This window comes from Bolinopsis microptera, chromosome 6 (genome assembly GCF_026151205.1).
Source record: "Bolinopsis microptera isolate Bmic1 chromosome 6, MBARI_Bmic_1.0, whole genome shotgun sequence".
NCBI classification, from domain to species: domain Eukaryota; kingdom Metazoa; phylum Ctenophora; class Tentaculata; order Lobata; family Bolinopsidae; genus Bolinopsis; species Bolinopsis microptera.
In genome coordinates, this window is record NC_087077.1 from 16,370,349 (window position 1) to 16,386,876 (window position 16,528).

The 16,528-nt window shown below is 38.1% G+C and overlaps 2 protein-coding genes across 2 annotated transcripts in view; both read left to right on the top strand.

Moving 5' to 3' along the window:
* Positions 1 to 16,528, top strand: part of LOC134817271 (zinc finger CCCH domain-containing protein 14-like) — an 86,895-nt gene that overhangs the window by 29,606 nt on the left and 40,761 nt on the right. The gene's annotated exons all lie outside the window — the stretch shown is intronic.
* Positions 1 to 16,528, top strand: part of LOC134817270 (sorting nexin-25-like) — a 74,208-nt gene that overhangs the window by 28,409 nt on the left and 29,271 nt on the right. The window contains exon 11 of the mRNA XM_063826407.1: positions 1,769 to 1,904. Coding sequence (XP_063682477.1) covers positions 1,769 to 1,904 — 136 coding nt within the window. The remainder of the gene's footprint in view (positions 1 to 1,768; positions 1,905 to 16,528) is intronic.

Genomic DNA, 16,528 nt, shown 5'->3' on the forward strand with positions numbered 1-16,528 from the left:
GGATGCTAGGATACCGTAATGAGGCTTTCTGCACGATTTCTGTGCCACTCTTTTACTGGATCAGACACCACCAGTCGGATCCACGGAGTTGGTAAGGATCGGCTATTCAGAACGATCGCATCTATCGATGAAAGTGTAATAGATGCTTTTTATTCGGCAAATTCTACACCAGCTACCATAAAGCATGTCGGAGAACCTTTGATGCTGCAGTTGATTTCATCAAAATCGAGATCACTAAATGAAGCTAGACTTTCAGTTCTTGAACAGAAGTCGCAATCTTTAACAGCAGACATCAAGTGCGAACAGCTTCCGCCAACATCTGGGGCAGCTGAACAATATTCTTATCGTGTTTACCATCAGCTGCAGGCGTGAGATGAGAATGACCTAGATCCGATAAGCTGGGGAGTGGGGATGGAAGATGAACAATGGGGCGCATGTACCAGTGACCACTCTTATGAGTACAGCTCCGAAAAAGCTCATTCAAAACATCAGTTGCAACTGTTTAAAGTCAGGTTGTGGCAATGCTTGTTCATATGCAGAAAAGCAGGAATACATTGTGGATCAACCTGCCTTAAATGTCAGGACAATTGCACCAATATGCCAGCTGAGGACTCATAAGTAAGACTCTTATCTAGTATATTATATGGTTATATAAAATACTGCTTCGATTTCCCGATTAATTTAATGAAAAGGTGTTAATTATTCGTGTTATGTAATTTTAAAATAATTTGATCGAAAATAATTTTTATAATTTTTGAATATTTGTTAAATAATTGATTAACTAATTAATTAATTATCTAATCCAAAGGTTGTCAGATAAAAAGTTGTTCTCTTTCATGTTTTGAACACATTGGTTCAATCTAGAACTTTCTACGACATTCAGAAGTCGTTTTATTAGCGGAGATTCAATGTGGTAAAAAGTGGTAAATAGTGGTTATTCTCTACAAATTTCGAAAAGTCCAAAATATTGCTAGTGAAAATTTTCAAAAGTTTTATAAAAATTAGTTCATTATACGTGTAATGTAATTGTGAACATTTTTTATCAAAATATATTTTTGAAATATTTGAAAATTTATTAATTATTTAATTAATTAATTAAATAATTTATTTTTGAAAAAGTTGTTAAAGAAAAAGTTGTTCTTCTTTGTTTTCTAAACACACTGCTTTAAGCTAAAATCTTCTAGGATATTCAGAACGTGACTTATTTGCGGAAAACCAAAGTGGTAAAAAGGTGGTAAAAAAGTGGTAATTGTGGATTTTGCTCAAGTCAGAAATTTTGGGAATTCTCTGGAATGATTCCTGGGACCTGTCCCGACCATTTCCCGTTAAAATCGCTTTGTTGCGAATTTTGTCCGACAAAAAGACGTATTTGACTGTACTACGTTTCTTTTGTCTGAAAATAATTTGTTTGATTTTCGAATGACTTGATCGCATCTTGAAGCAAGATTGCAGTGGTGGTCGGTGGAATGGTTGCGACATGGAGGATTTGGCGATAAAAACATAATACTAAAATTGAAAATAGTTAATTAAATAATGATTACTTAATACTTTACATCGACCAGTCTGCAAAGTCAGCCCCCATCTCCACTGTGCTGGCTGTGTGTCTAAACCGAGTCAGCCACTAAATCCTGGAAATTTTTAAACGTTTTAAAAATTTTCATTGGTACACTAAACCGAGATATATCAATAGCATTCCAGATTTATAACTATTGATGCTAAATATTTAAACTAGTTGATCATGGCACTTATCTGATACCTCCCGCCGCAGCTCACAGTACATGCAGTATGTGTGCACAACGGAGGGGAGAAGGGGAGTCCTGCAGACAGACTCCGGGTCTGCCTCCTCGTCACGTGACCGAGCCGAGTCCGTCGGGTCAGACTCTCTTTCTGACGACTTCAGTAAGGTATGTACCAGCTGAGGTTTCAGTTTAGTGAGGAATTTAGGTATACATTTTTTAAAGTTTGAAATATATATTACTAAAGTAAGTATATTTTGATAGTCTCGGCACCGTCTAATATTTATAGAAATAATACCATTTACTCATTTAGTATTTACCAACAAAAAAAAATGTACCTGATTCCATCGATCTCGTTCGAAGCCTTTAAATCGTATTGTTATCAAAATTGATTTACGATGTCGGGTAAAAATATTGTACCTCGAATTTCGAGGGATACTCACTACTCAGTCCCGGAGAAAAATATAGTCTGATCCAATCAGTGATGTGTACAAATACTCAATAGCAAATACATTTATAAATATATTCCCTGCACTCTGCTGTTTGATATCTAAGATAAGGTTGTTATTTAAACGGATTGAGGGGATGGGAGACTGGAGACTGAATAGGGAGGGAGGGAGGGAGGGCGTGACTGGAGAGGGGAGGAGGGGGAGAAGGAGAGAGGGAGGGGGAAAGGGAGAGGGAGAGTTTGGGTTTTAAAGTGTACAGTTTAAAAGGCTCTAAAATTATACTCACTTAAGTCTTGATGAACTTCCACTTCAATAAGTGATACAATTTCTTTGCCGCCTTGAATCTGAACGCTCGATCCTTTTTGATATAGATAGGAAAAGATATAAAGATTTTTTCCCTCTTCGAATTCAATTGTGCCAACTTTAACCGCGCGTTCGTAGTCTCCTCCGGTCAAACCAATACCAACCCAAACTGTCACTCCATCTATTCTGTTGGAATCAGATCCCTCTCTGTTGTATACCTTGTGGACGTATGCCGTGAGATGTATATATGCGGCGAATTCTTTTGCAGGCTTATGACATGGGATTGATATGAATTTTATATTGATCGCCTACCTATTTTATTATTTTAGTTCATTTTTACCTTGATCTCACGGATAATGATTTCGCTCGGTAGTGTTAGTAGCCACCACGCATCTTTTCCTTTCGTGATTGTTTCCGCCCGTGATTCTCTGTGAAATATTATTTTGTGAAATGGTATAACGTAGTACTAGTACAAACATTTTTGTCACGTACCATCGTTGCAAGATGTAAAAGGAAATAGGATATATTATTGAGGGAGGGCTAAATTGGATTCCACATGGCTCACGGAAGCCAAGTAGACAGAAGTTTGCTAATTCTGGGACGGATTAACATGAGATATGTCGAATTAAATGGCAAACATCTGAGTGTTATATATAACACTCAGATGTTTGTCAGTTAACTATATATAATACCATTTAGTATTTACCTGCTTCCATCGATCGCGTTCGAAGCTTCAACTTCAAGGGAAGTTCCATCGATTTGCTCTGCAGTTCCGCGACGAGCTATGTTCTTGGGATCTGTCGCGCCAACTTTACCTGATTTGATACAATTCTTTTAAATCCTAATATATACATGTTATCTTGTTACAGCAGAAACAGCAAAATGGAAAGTTCCATAATATTAATCATATCTACTATAAGTTGAATCCGATCGGTTTTCCTATCCTTTTTGCCAATAAATTTTCTGATGATAACATTGGAGTATGATAATTCAGTCAATTATGTTCTAGCATTTTTTGAATATTTTCACATTCTTGCAAAATAAAGAGCCGTATTCGTTAATCAGTGGAATTAAAGTCAGTTAAATCACTATAAACTGCCATATCACTGGTATTATTAGCTCTTGTGCATTGACTACCAGACGGAACCATGTTTTAAAGTCATGATGAAACGTAAAAAGGAAGATAAGTTTGACTCCAGTGCTTACCGGTACCTTTAGTGTTGGAGTTTGTGAATATTAAAGACGATAGATACCAACCTTTGCAAACAGAATTTCCATAGGTGCCGTAGACTTCAATCTCGGCTAAATTCCACGGTTCTACCTTTCCATCCTGGCTTATCTCTATCCTATTTCCGTCTCCTCTACAATCGAATGTGTAGGAACCTTTTGCACTGTCGAAATTACCACAATCTGCTACATACTCATCTCCTGTCTTTATGAAGAGTGAAGCTCCAATTATCCTTTGTTGAGACTCGCCTCTGTTATAGACGATCACCTTGGTGACAGAGGAGCACTTCGCCAGATTAACCCTTATCCACAGACCGTGATCTTCAGGTTGTTCGAGAGTGTGTGCAGGGCTTCCTTTATCTCCATCAATAAGCCTTGAGGCAGGCCACCCATCTTTAATGCTTTTCATCTCTGCACTTGCCAGGTCCAACTTATTTTCTTCTGAAACAGATTTTTGTTGTTAGAAAAGCGGAATTGCTTTATGAATATTGAATAGGCGCGATTTATATCTCCGCAAAAAATCATACATATTCTCTCAAATTGGAGCCATTGCTGATTGCAATATAAACGTCTTACAGATTTCATGAATTGGAGACAAGCTCACTTTTAATTCCATCAGTACGGTTATTTTTTATTGATTCAGTTGAACATATCAAAACATTCAATATTCATTATCATGTTCTAGGTATATTTACCCTCGGCCTCGGAGAGATTTGATATCGTCCCAAACAGGATCAGGAAAAACAGCATATTTCGGATGCTATAAGGTAATGGTTGATGAGTTTTAAAGAACAAGTCATGATATTAGAAAATATCTCGTACATTTAAAAAAAGTGTTCGACCCTAGAGGGCTAGCACGGTTCTTGTTAATTTAATAGCTAACGAAACCTAAAGAACGATACTCTGGAGTCTGGAGTGTTGAATGTGCAGTAGGAGAGTGAGAGAACCTGGCTCACGAGATCTGTCGAATTGGCTATATTTTTTAATCGTTTCCTAGTAGCGCAGTATTTTACTCATTGTTTTAGAGGATTAAAGTGATTACAAGGAGTAAAGAGGGTATTTGCGTGTAGGAAAAGAAAACGTTACTTATCAAGGTGCTTGGCATCGTGGCTAGGAAGTTTCCCTTTGGGAGGGATGGCAATTAACTCATAATTGGAGTCGTTATATTGTAGGAAACTCTGAGGTAGATCATTGTTACTCCAAAAATAGGAACGACCGAGTCGAGTTCCTTAAGCTGGCAATAACAATGAAAAAGAGCAAGTAAATAGAATAAGAAAGGGATTGTATGCTGATGTAAATTCAACCTGTATTGCTTCAACTAATTTGAACTTCTAATGATTATGGAAAAAATTAATCTCGATATTTTTATTTCTGAGACCTTAATATAATCAAATAGAAATGAAATAAAAGTTATACTTCTTACATCATGGCCAAGGAGCAAAACCGCATAGAATAAAGTGTCAAGGTCAAAATGATAAAAAAAGATTTATATTATAGCTGAAAAGATGGTCAATCGTGTCTTGTGCCATCCTCAGTGACCTTGTAAGATGGTCAATGAAAAAAATTAAGTCAACACAATAAAATGTTGATCGTGGAAAGCTGAAATTCGAATATGTCTTACCGGTAGGTACTATTATATTAGTAGTAATATGTCCTACCGGTAGGTACTATTATATTAATAGTAATATGTCCTACCGGTAGGACATATTCCTAATTTGATTCTATTCTAGTGATGATCACTGGATGGCAAAGCTGAGAAGGTATTTATTTACAGTGGTGAACTCTACCCTTTTGTAAAACGTTTCAATGGCATTCATTAGCTTAATCAACAGTTAAAGTCAGACTAAACTTAAACACAAAGGGGCTCCACTCTACAGGCTCCTAATTGCACACTGCATTATATCAACACCTATCTCATAGGTGTGTTCTAGAGAGGGTTGACTAGGTTTATTTTCAGATAGTGGCTGATGATACGTGCACTAAGTTTTTGCGATGACGGTAAAAACCTCGAATATTTGATTGAAGAAAACATAAAAAGTCAGCAAAAACAGAAAGGTGACTCCTCAGCTGGAATAGATGCTCCAAAATGATGCCATATTCTGTGATAAGTGTAAAAGATGCACCCTGCAAATAACTTCCTGTCCAGCGATGGGTCTAGAACAGTTAAAGTCCCTACTTCCTAATTGCTATGAAAAGTTATGCTGGAGAGGGGCTATTGATCAGACAAAGAGAAACAATTTGTAAAACGTTTTGAGATTCATGGGATTCATAAGCTTAGTGAACAGTCGAATAGGGCGAGTCATGAGATTCAAGGTTAAAGTCTAACTAAACTGAACCGCAAAGCGGCTCCAGGCTCCTAAATTCTAATTGCACACTGCATGATATCAACACTGTCACATACTGCTTACACCTGCAACGTGTCTCGCAAGTGTGTTCTAGAGCGAGTGAAATTGTGGGGGGGGGGGGGGGGAACTCTGGGGTTCCTAAATGCAACTCGCACATTGCGTCATGTGGTAGTTTCACTGCATGATATCGACACTGCTTACACCTGTCTCACAAGTAGGTATGTTCTATAAGAGAGGGAGGATAATAATTGTTGTCTATGTTTATTTTCAGATAGTGGCTGATGATACGTGCACTAAGTTTTTGCGATGACGGTAAAAACCTCGAATATTTGATTGAAGAAAACATAAAAAGTCAGCAAAAACAGAGAGTTGACTCCTCAGCTGGAATAAATGCTCCAAAATGATGCCATATTCTGTGATAATATCTCGTACATTTAAAAAAAGTGTTCGACCCTATTATAGAGGGCTTGCACAATCTCGATCTAAAAATGCCAATCGTCAGATAGGTTCTTATTGTCTTGTTAATTTAATAGCTAACGAAACCTAAAGAACGATACTCTGGAGTGTTGAATGTGCAGTAGGAGATTGAGAGAACCAGACTCACGAGATCTGTCGAATTGGCTATATTGTTTAATCGTTTCCTAGTAGCGCAGTATTTTACCCATTGTTTTATAGGATTAAAGTGATTACGAGGAGTGAAAGAGGACATTGGCGTGTAGCACTGTAGCTCGGAAATAAAACGTTACTTATCAATGTGCTTGGCATCGTGGCTAGGAAGTTTCACTTTGGGAGAGATGGCAATTAACTCATAATTGGAGTCGTTATGATGTAGGAAACTCTGAGGTAGATCATTGTTACTCCAAAAATAGGAACGACCGAGTCCAGTTCCTTAAGCTGGCAATAACAATGAAAATGAGCAAGTAAACAGAATAAGAAAGGGATTGTATGCTGATGTAAATTCAACCTGTATTGCTTCAACTAAATTGAACTTCTAATAAGTTATGGACAAAATTAATGTCGATATGTTTCTTTCAGAGACCTTAATCAAATAGAAATGAAATAAAAGTTCTACTTCTTACATTGGCCAAGGTGCAAAACCGCATAGAATGTCAAGGTCAAAATGATAAAAAATATTTACATTATAGCTGAAAAGATGGTCAATAGAACTTTGAGTACCTCAATTGTGTCTTGTGCCATCCTCAGTGACCTTGTAAGATGGTCAATGAAAAAATTCAGTCAAAACAGTAAAATTGGGGTCGTAGAAAGCTGAAATTCGAATATGTCCTACCGGTAGGACATATTCCTAATTTGATTCTATTCTAATGATGATCACCGCTGAGAAGGTATTTATTTACAGTGGTGAACTCTACCCTAGTGAAATTACACAGTATGGTTTCTACTAGAAGTAGGCCATCATTGTAATGGAGGGGGGGGGGGGCTATTGCTCGGTCAAAGATAAACATTTTGTAAACCGTTTCCATGGTATTCATTAGCTTAGTGAACAGTCGAATCAGGCGAGTCATGAGATTCAAGGTTAAAGTCTAATTAAACTGAACCGCAAAGCGGCTCCAGGCTCCTAAATTCTAATTTCACACTCCATGATATCAACACTGTCACATACTGCTTACACCTGCAACATTTCTCGCAAGTGTGTTTTAGAGCGAGTGAAAGGATTTGTTGAAGGTTGAATCAGGGGAGGTTCAAGATCGAATTGTCAGACTAAACATAACGATAAAGTGGGGGGGGGGGACTCTTGGGTTGCAACTCGCACATTGCTTCATAGTAGTTTCACTGCATGATATCGACACTGCTTACACCTGTCTTGCAAATGTGTTCTATAAGAGAGGGAGGATGATAATTGTTTTCTACGATGATGTTCAGATATTTGCTGATGTTTCGTGAAATAAGTTTTTGCGACGTTGCAAAATACAAATTGTACCTCGGATATTTGATTAAAGAAAACTTAAAGTCAGCAGCAACAAAGAGGTGACTCCTCAGCTTGAATCTATGCTCCAAAATGATGCTATATTACTGCGATAAGTGAAAAAAATGCTTCCACTCGGATCATATCTTTATGGTTATCCCTCTTCACAAGCACTATGGGTCTAGAAGACTTCTAGCCCCTCCTTCCTAATTGTTATAGACATCTATACTGGTTAAACTGGAGTATATCATTAGATGTGGACAATGCAACGATCATGAGTTTGTCTGATTAGGGGTCAACTTTGCTGAGTTAGGAAGTTACGATGACTGGTAACGTCTCCAAAGACTCTCCCTTTGACGAGAGCATGAATAATTCAACTACAAAACTGTATGTTGTTAGTTACAGGCTAGTACTAATCTCAACGATACAATTTATGCAAATTTATTACCTAGTTTGCACGTGCAGTCACATACGAAGTGAAGGAGCTCATCATACTCTGTGATAGTTAGTTTTACTGATTCAGGCAATATCGATCACAACGGAGGATTATTAGCCGATTACAATATAATTAGCATACAACAAAATAAACAAAATATATCATAATGCCGCACCAATTGTCTTTGCGCGTGCACTCACCATTTTTACAGATCCAAAAGAACTCATTACTGCCAAAGATACCGCCATATAAGATCATAATGCAGCCCTGATAATTTTTGCACGTGCACACAGCGCACTTGCACTAATTATCATCCAGTTTGTACCTACGGCCACTCACAGACATATCTAAAATATAACGGAGTCTGCAGAGTACATAATTATACAATTGGACTTGGAACTAATAAAATGTAAGCACAGTCACATCAGTAAGGTATATAATGTGCTGAGGTTAAGTGGGGTAAATGGGTAGACATTTATTAGATTTTGAAACTTTTGTTATCTTGATAGTCTCAGCTGCTGTAAGAATAATAGAAATCAAACCAGCCGCAAGCTTTAAAATAACAACAACTGTTGAGCCACCAAGACCACAAGGGCATATTATAACCATTGCTTCTCTAATCCTGCATACAGATCACTTTTTAACCTAGGATATTCGCTACTACAATACCATTAGTTGAGGTAAGCCCACTCACTTAAAAAGGGTTAGATCCCCAGTTGACTTGGCCATGTTATGAGGCCGGGTGAATGGGGCGAATATGTTGCAGGTCTTTGCCTGGGGTCAATATTACCAAGCTGTCAAAATATCATTAGTGAACTAGTAGCTCACTACTCACAAAGACAAGTAAACCGTGTCATTGCAGCTGTCCCAATACCATTAGTGAACTAGTAGCTCACTGCTTACTTGTCCAGTAAAGGACGTATGGCGGGTCGGGCCGGGGACCGACAACTGAACCCAATTGACACAATAACTATTATATGTGTAAAACTGATTACGGAGGGGGGGAGGTAAAAATGTTCCAGAAAATGATTACGTAATATGTGAACGACCCCTAAGGTAGAATAAGTCAAAGTATCCTCCTCGTTGGTAAGACCACTTCGGGCACTAGCCAATAAAGTGGTTCAGGTTACTTTGCTCAGATTACTTGGCTCAGATCTCGTGTATTCTAATGCTTTGGGAGGACCGCCATGGTTCAGATCTCGAGTCTTGGGTCGGATCTCGATGCTTGAGGAGCAGTGGATCGTATCCTTTTTGGCACGCTTCGTGAACACGTAAGCTTGTTAGATCAGATCTCGCGACCTATCTCAACAGACTTCGTCCTACCACCTGCCAGACTTCACTGAGATAGGAGAACTTCGTCCTCTTTGACGGCGTGACTGACGATGGATCCAGAATGATTCTCTACTCCTCGGAACCTCAAAATCCTCGGAGACAACCCTAACTGGATTGTCGATGGAGCGTTCTATGTCTGCCCTAGGATATCCTGACAGAGTTACTCCATCCACGCTGTCATCGATAAGAAGTGCATCCCTTTGGTGTACGCTCTACTTTCTGACAAGACGGAGAATACGTATATATTTTTGTTGAATATTATAACTAGAAACCAGGCAGCAGCTAAACTAGAGCGGTATTTTGAAACCTGTTTATCTGTTAGTTATTTCTAACTGACGATTGGGTTCAGTTGTCGTTTCAAAGTTAATTAGGTAGACTGATTGGGTTTAAGATTATTTTCCCAAGCTACCCTGTCTAGAAAAAGTCCAAATTGGGTTCAGTTGTCCGGTAGCCCTTGTGACTGTATGAACGACGAACGTCAGTGTTCGTGAACTTTAGCTTAAAGATTGATGATTTGATTTGAGTTAGAAATTTCGTCTAATCCCATCACAAGATATCACATAAAATAACAATGACACTAGCCTTTAAAAGGTTGGTGGATCTAACTCTTGTATCAAAGAGAACTCTACCCTAGTGAAATTACACATCACTAGGGTACAGTTCTACTAGAAGTAGGCCATCATTGTAATAGAGAGGGGTTACTGCTAGACAATGAAACAATTTGTAAAACGTTTTGAGATTCATGGGATTCATAAGCTTAGTCAACAGTTGAATCAGGCGAGTCATGAGATTCAAGGTCAAAGTCAAATTAAACTGAACCACAAAGCGGCTCCAGGCTCCTAAATTCTAATTGCACACTCCATGATATCAATACTGTCACACACTGCTTACACCTGTGCCATGTCTCACAAGTGTGTTCTAGAGCGAGTGAAAGGATTTGTTGAAGGTTGAATCAGGGGAGGTTCAAGATCGAATTGTCAGACTAAACATAACGATAAAGTGGGGGGGACTCTGGGGTTCCTAAATGCAACTCGCACATTGCGTCATGTGGTAGTTTCACTGCATGATATCAACACTGCTTACACCTGTCTCACAAGTATGTCCTAGAGAGGGAGGATTATAATTGTTGTCTAGGATGCTTTTAGATATTTGCTGATGTTTCGTGAAATAAGTTTTTGCGACGTTGCAAAATACAAATTGTACCTCGGATATTTGATTAAAGAAAACTTAAAGCCCGCAACAACAAAGAGGTGACTCCTCAGCTTGAATCTATGCTCCAAAATGATGCTATATTACTGCGATAAGTGAAAAAAATGCTTCCACTCGGATCATATCTTTATGATCATCCCTCATCACAAGTACTATGGGTCAAGAAGACTTCTAGTCCCTCCTTCCTAATTGTTATAGACATCTATACTGGTTAAACTGGAGTATATCATTAGATGTGGACAATGCAACGATCAAGAGTTTGGCTGATTAGAGGTCTACTTTGCTGAGTTATCATAACTGGTAACGTCTCCAAAGACTCCGCCCTTGATGAGAGCATGAATAATTTAACTACAAAACTGTATGTTGTTAGTTACAGGCTAGTATTAATCTCAACGATATAATGGCAGATAAAAAACTTTTAAAAATTTATAATTCTGTTGGTTGCTGGCCAAGTTGCAGTGGGAAGACAAACTTTATGCTACATAATGGGAAAAGAAATGAAGGGAAGGAGCCCATAGTATTCTGTGATACGTAGTCAGTTTTGAAAATTCAAGTAATATCAAGAAATAGAACCGAAATTTGGTCTCCAACCAAAAGTACTGAAAATTAAAGTTATTTCTTATTTGATCTTTTGCCGTTTGCAAAATGATGGTGGGGAAAACAGAGTCAAAGTTGAGAAACGGGAGATGGGAGCTGCATAGCTTTTAAGCTTTTGGGGACACGTTCATTTTAAGTTGAGTATATTGGTACAAATAATAAATTGCGTTTTTGAATCAAAGAACAGCTCCTACATTGGCCAATATAGGAACAAGGAACAAAACTACATTGAATGAAGTCCTCAGCTAATAAATAAAAAGACAGATTTATAATTTTCCTGAACAGATGGTAATTTTCGGGAAATTACAAATACAACTGAAAACGAAGTGCTTTAGAATAACTGAGCTAACTAGTTCTCGGTATTCATCGACCAGTTGTTCTAACTAGAAGTATACCATCATTGTAATGGCGAGGGGCTACTCAGAGCTACTGCTAGCAAAACCTTTTGTTCTGAGATTCATGCGATCCATGAGCTTAGTTGAAGGTTCAATCAGGGGAGATTAAAGATGGCCATAGGTAAAGATCCAAGAAGACTTCTAGTCCCTCCTTCCTAATTGTTATAGACATCTATACTGGTTAAACTGGAGTATATCATTAGATGTGGACAATGGAACGATCATGAGTTTGTCTGATTAGGGGTCTACTTCGCTGAGTTAGGAAGTTACGATGACTGGTAACGTCTCCAAAGACTCCGCCCTTGATGAGAGCATGAATAATTTAACTACAAAACTGTATGTTGTTAGTTACAGGCTAGTATTAATCTCAACGATACAATTTATGCAAATTTATAACTTAGTTTGCACGTGCAGTCACATACGAAGGGAAGGAGCTCATCATACTCTGTGATAGTCAGTTTTACTGATTCAGGCAATATCGATCACAACGGAGGATTATTAGCCGATTACAATATAATTAGCATACAACAAAAAAAAACAAAATAGATCATTATGCCGCACCAATTGTCTTTGCACGAGCACTCACCATTTTTACAGATCCAAAAGAACTCATTACTGCCAAAGATACCGCCATATAAGATCATAATGCTGCCCTGATAATTTTTGCACGTGCACACAGTGCACTTGCACTAATTATCATCCAGTTTGCACCTACGGCCACTCACAGACATATCTCAAATATAACGGAGTCTGCAGAGTACATAATTATACAATTGGACTTGGAACTAATAAAATGTAAGCACAGCCACATCAGTAAGGTATATGTACTGAGGTTAAGTGGGGTAAATGGGTAGATATTTATTATATTTTGAAACTTTTGTTATCTTGATAGTCTCGGCTGCTGTAAGAATAATAGATATCAAACATTTTCCCGAATTGTTTAATTAAGGATAGGCGGACGAAGCTAAACGGGTTATTTTAGCTGAATTATATTTTAGCTACATGGTCCGTGACTGCGTGTGCGTGTTTGTGTCTGTCTGTCTGTAATTTACGAGGTTTAATCAAAAAACGGTAACAGATATGGGACTGGTTTTTTCGGTATAGTGCCGACAAATCTCTGACGAAGCCAAATTTAACGGGTGATACTCGTAAAATATCTGTTCCATATATTGGACCGTCGAAGAGTCCAACTCGGCGAGCGTCCTGGTAGGTTGTAAACCTACAAAGCCAAATGATTAAGATTTTTCAAATCTGTTGGTGGTAAGTGGTTTAATTGATGATTTTGTACCAGAAATGTGACATAAAATCAAAAATGGCTCTCTTTTTCTCCCTCCTCGCTCTCTCTCCCATTACATAGCGTTGGTACATGAATCATAATTAGGTTAGCCACCAGATAATACTATTAGCTTATTAGGGGGAGTGCACTCGTTGCGGTCTGTTTGGACTGTAGAGAGATTTCATACTTTCATACGACAATGTTATGCGTGTTTTCAAATTATATACGGGTTTATACTTTTGCATTCCCACTGCGATAGTGAAGTCCCGGCCGTAGGCACGGGTTACACTCATAATTACATGATATTAACAGTCATATGATGATGGAGGTCATACGATTCATATTTTAATAACTCTGATGATATCATTTCGTCATTGATTTGGTCAAATTTCCAGGTCACAGTGCTGGCAAGCACGACCGTTGCATTTATTGTGGGTATACTATGTACCCCATTCACTATTATACCCCCTTTACTATTACACCCCCTTTACTATTATACCCCCTTTACTATTATACCCCCTTTGGTACACGTTACAAGCCTCTTTTGTGCACGCGAAGCGTGCACTCCGGCCGCCTCCGGCAGGAGTTTTTCAGGCATTAAGACTCATCGGAAGTCGTTCAGCAGATTTATTTTTAGTTAAAAACATTCTAATTTGATGTCAAAGATAACAGGAATAAAAAATAGTAATGTTGAGATTTTTAAGAAATTTGCATAAAATACTCGCCAGTCTAGTCGCCAGCACTGTTATACGAAATTCGGTAAAAAACCCAAAATCGCCATATTCAGGTGCCTTAAAAACCATGTTAAAATTGTGTTAGAGATCTGAAATTTTTCAGGGCGTCTAGACGTTGACTAAATCGACTGCAAAAATAGTTTCAGGTTTCAGGATCATCGGGAAATGGGTTTTCTAGAACCCCTGTTTTACGATAGATTGTCGTGATACATACATATATATACAGAAAAGCGTCTATCCCTGAATATATATATATTAATTTGATTGACCGTTCTCAAATGCAAAATGATACCGAGAATGAAATCGGTCGCTCGCTTTTTCCATTCATTCACGGCTTACGAATTGTAATAAATTTCGATGGGTCCGGGACTCTAGGGCGTAAGACTCTAGGGCGTGAGACTTTAGGGCGGCGCCCTAACCCTAACCATCACCCTAACCCTAACCCTAACCCTCATCCTAACCCTAACCCTAACCCTAACCCAAACCCAAACCCTAACCCTAACCCTAACCCTAACCCTAACCCTAAGACCCTAGAGTCTTACGCCCTAGAGTCTTACGCCCTAGAGTCCGGACCCCAATTTCGATTGATTACATCAATCCGATGCTGTAAAAATCTCTTTGGGTTGCGTTCGGGTCGATACCTAGTATTTCGGGGTAAGGGTGGTAGTTATCACTTATTGCATTAGCTGAAGTTTATTGAATCTTTATTGCCGAGTACAGCTGCCTTTGGGTAGTTCTTCTTAATCTATTACAATTGTAAATGAATGGGAAAAGCGAGCGACCGATTTCATTCTCGGTATCATTTTGCATTTGAGAACGGTCAATCAAATTAATATCATTTCCTTTTGTTTGGGAAAGAGAGACACTGGCAGCGGTCCACTCTACCCATGATTATGGGTTTTGGTAAAATATCATCTCTTTTTGATTATAATGTCAGGGTACTTTATAAAGTCGAAATATAAACTGATATCTTCATTATAATAAGGAGGAAGTTTCAACGATTTCGAAATTTTTCCTTTAAAAACATTTCCTTGTGTTTAGGTAAGCATATCGGTCCATCACTGACTGAATATACCACTTAATACTCATTCAAGTTGACATTAAATTCATATATAATGACATTAAACTGTCGTGGCAAAGCAGAATTTGTTGGAAATCACGAATGAGCAAAATTCTCACCTTTCGCACGTGCAAACTTTGAGCGGACGTTGCATGCGCATCCAATATTGAATCGCTCTAAATTTTTGCATGTAATTGTTTTATATATAGCTTGATAAGCATGCAAAGTTTCAAAGTATTTCAAGAAGAACTGTAATCACAACGGCACTCTAAAGTTGACAGAAAATGACGAAAACAGCAATTTTCAGTGATTTTAGCAATTTTCTATCAATTTGGGCGTGTCCCCACGTGTGCAACTTTTCGATTTTCTACTTTAAAACTAGCCTAATGCACAATTTATACCTATAGGAAGCAGAACTGAGCTCCACAACCCAAGGCATGGCCCAACACCAAAGAATACTAAATCGCAAAATTGACGTTTTTATAAAATAATTCTTCAAAAAAGCACAAACTTCAATGACAAATATCTTTATGAAGGAGCAAGCTAGAAAAACTTTCCGGTAGATTTTCAGAATGCTTGAACAATTATCTAAGATAAAAATTTCCTCAGATTTTTAATAAAATTACTCCTTAATGGGTTAAAATTAATTTTAAAAGTTATTACTTTGTCAAAAATCAAGTTTTAAAAACGGTTAACTTGATGACGTCATCAAGGGGTGTTTATGACGTCAAATAAATTTTTTATACAATGTAAACTAAAGTGTAAACAATTATTTGCAAGACCTGTGGTCGGAAATGTCCCGACAATCTGTCGTAAAACAGGGGTTCTAGAAAACCCATTTCCCGATGCTCCTGAAACCTGAAACTTTTTTTGCAGTCAATTTGGTCAACGTCTAGACGCCCTGAAAAATTTCAGATCTCTAACTCAATTTTAACATGGTTTTTAGGACACCTGAATATGGCGATTTTGGGTTTTTTACCGAATTTCGTATAACAGTGCTGGCGAGTATTTTATGCAAATTTCTTAAAAATCTGAACATAACTATTTTTTATTCCTGTCATCTTTGACATCAAATTAGAATGTTTTGAACTAAAAATAAATCTGCTGAACGACTTCCGATGAGTCTTAATGCCTGGAAAACTCCTGCCGGAGGCGGCGGCCTTCGGCCGCCGCCTACGGCCGGAGTGCACGCTTCGCGTGCACAAAAGAGGCTTGTAACGTGTACCAAAGGGGGTATAATAGTAAAGGGGGTATAATAGTAAATGGGGAACATAGTATACCCACAATAAATGCAACGGTCGTGCTTGCCAGCACTGTGATATACATACATATTATATATATTCAGGGATAGACGCTTTGCCAGTCAATTGTAGCCTGTATTTAATTGTCCATAGATTCAAAAGTATAAAAGATACAGCCATTTCCGACCACAGGTCTTGAAAATAATTGTTTACACTTTAGTTTACATTGTATAAACAAATTATTTGACGTCATGAACACCCCTT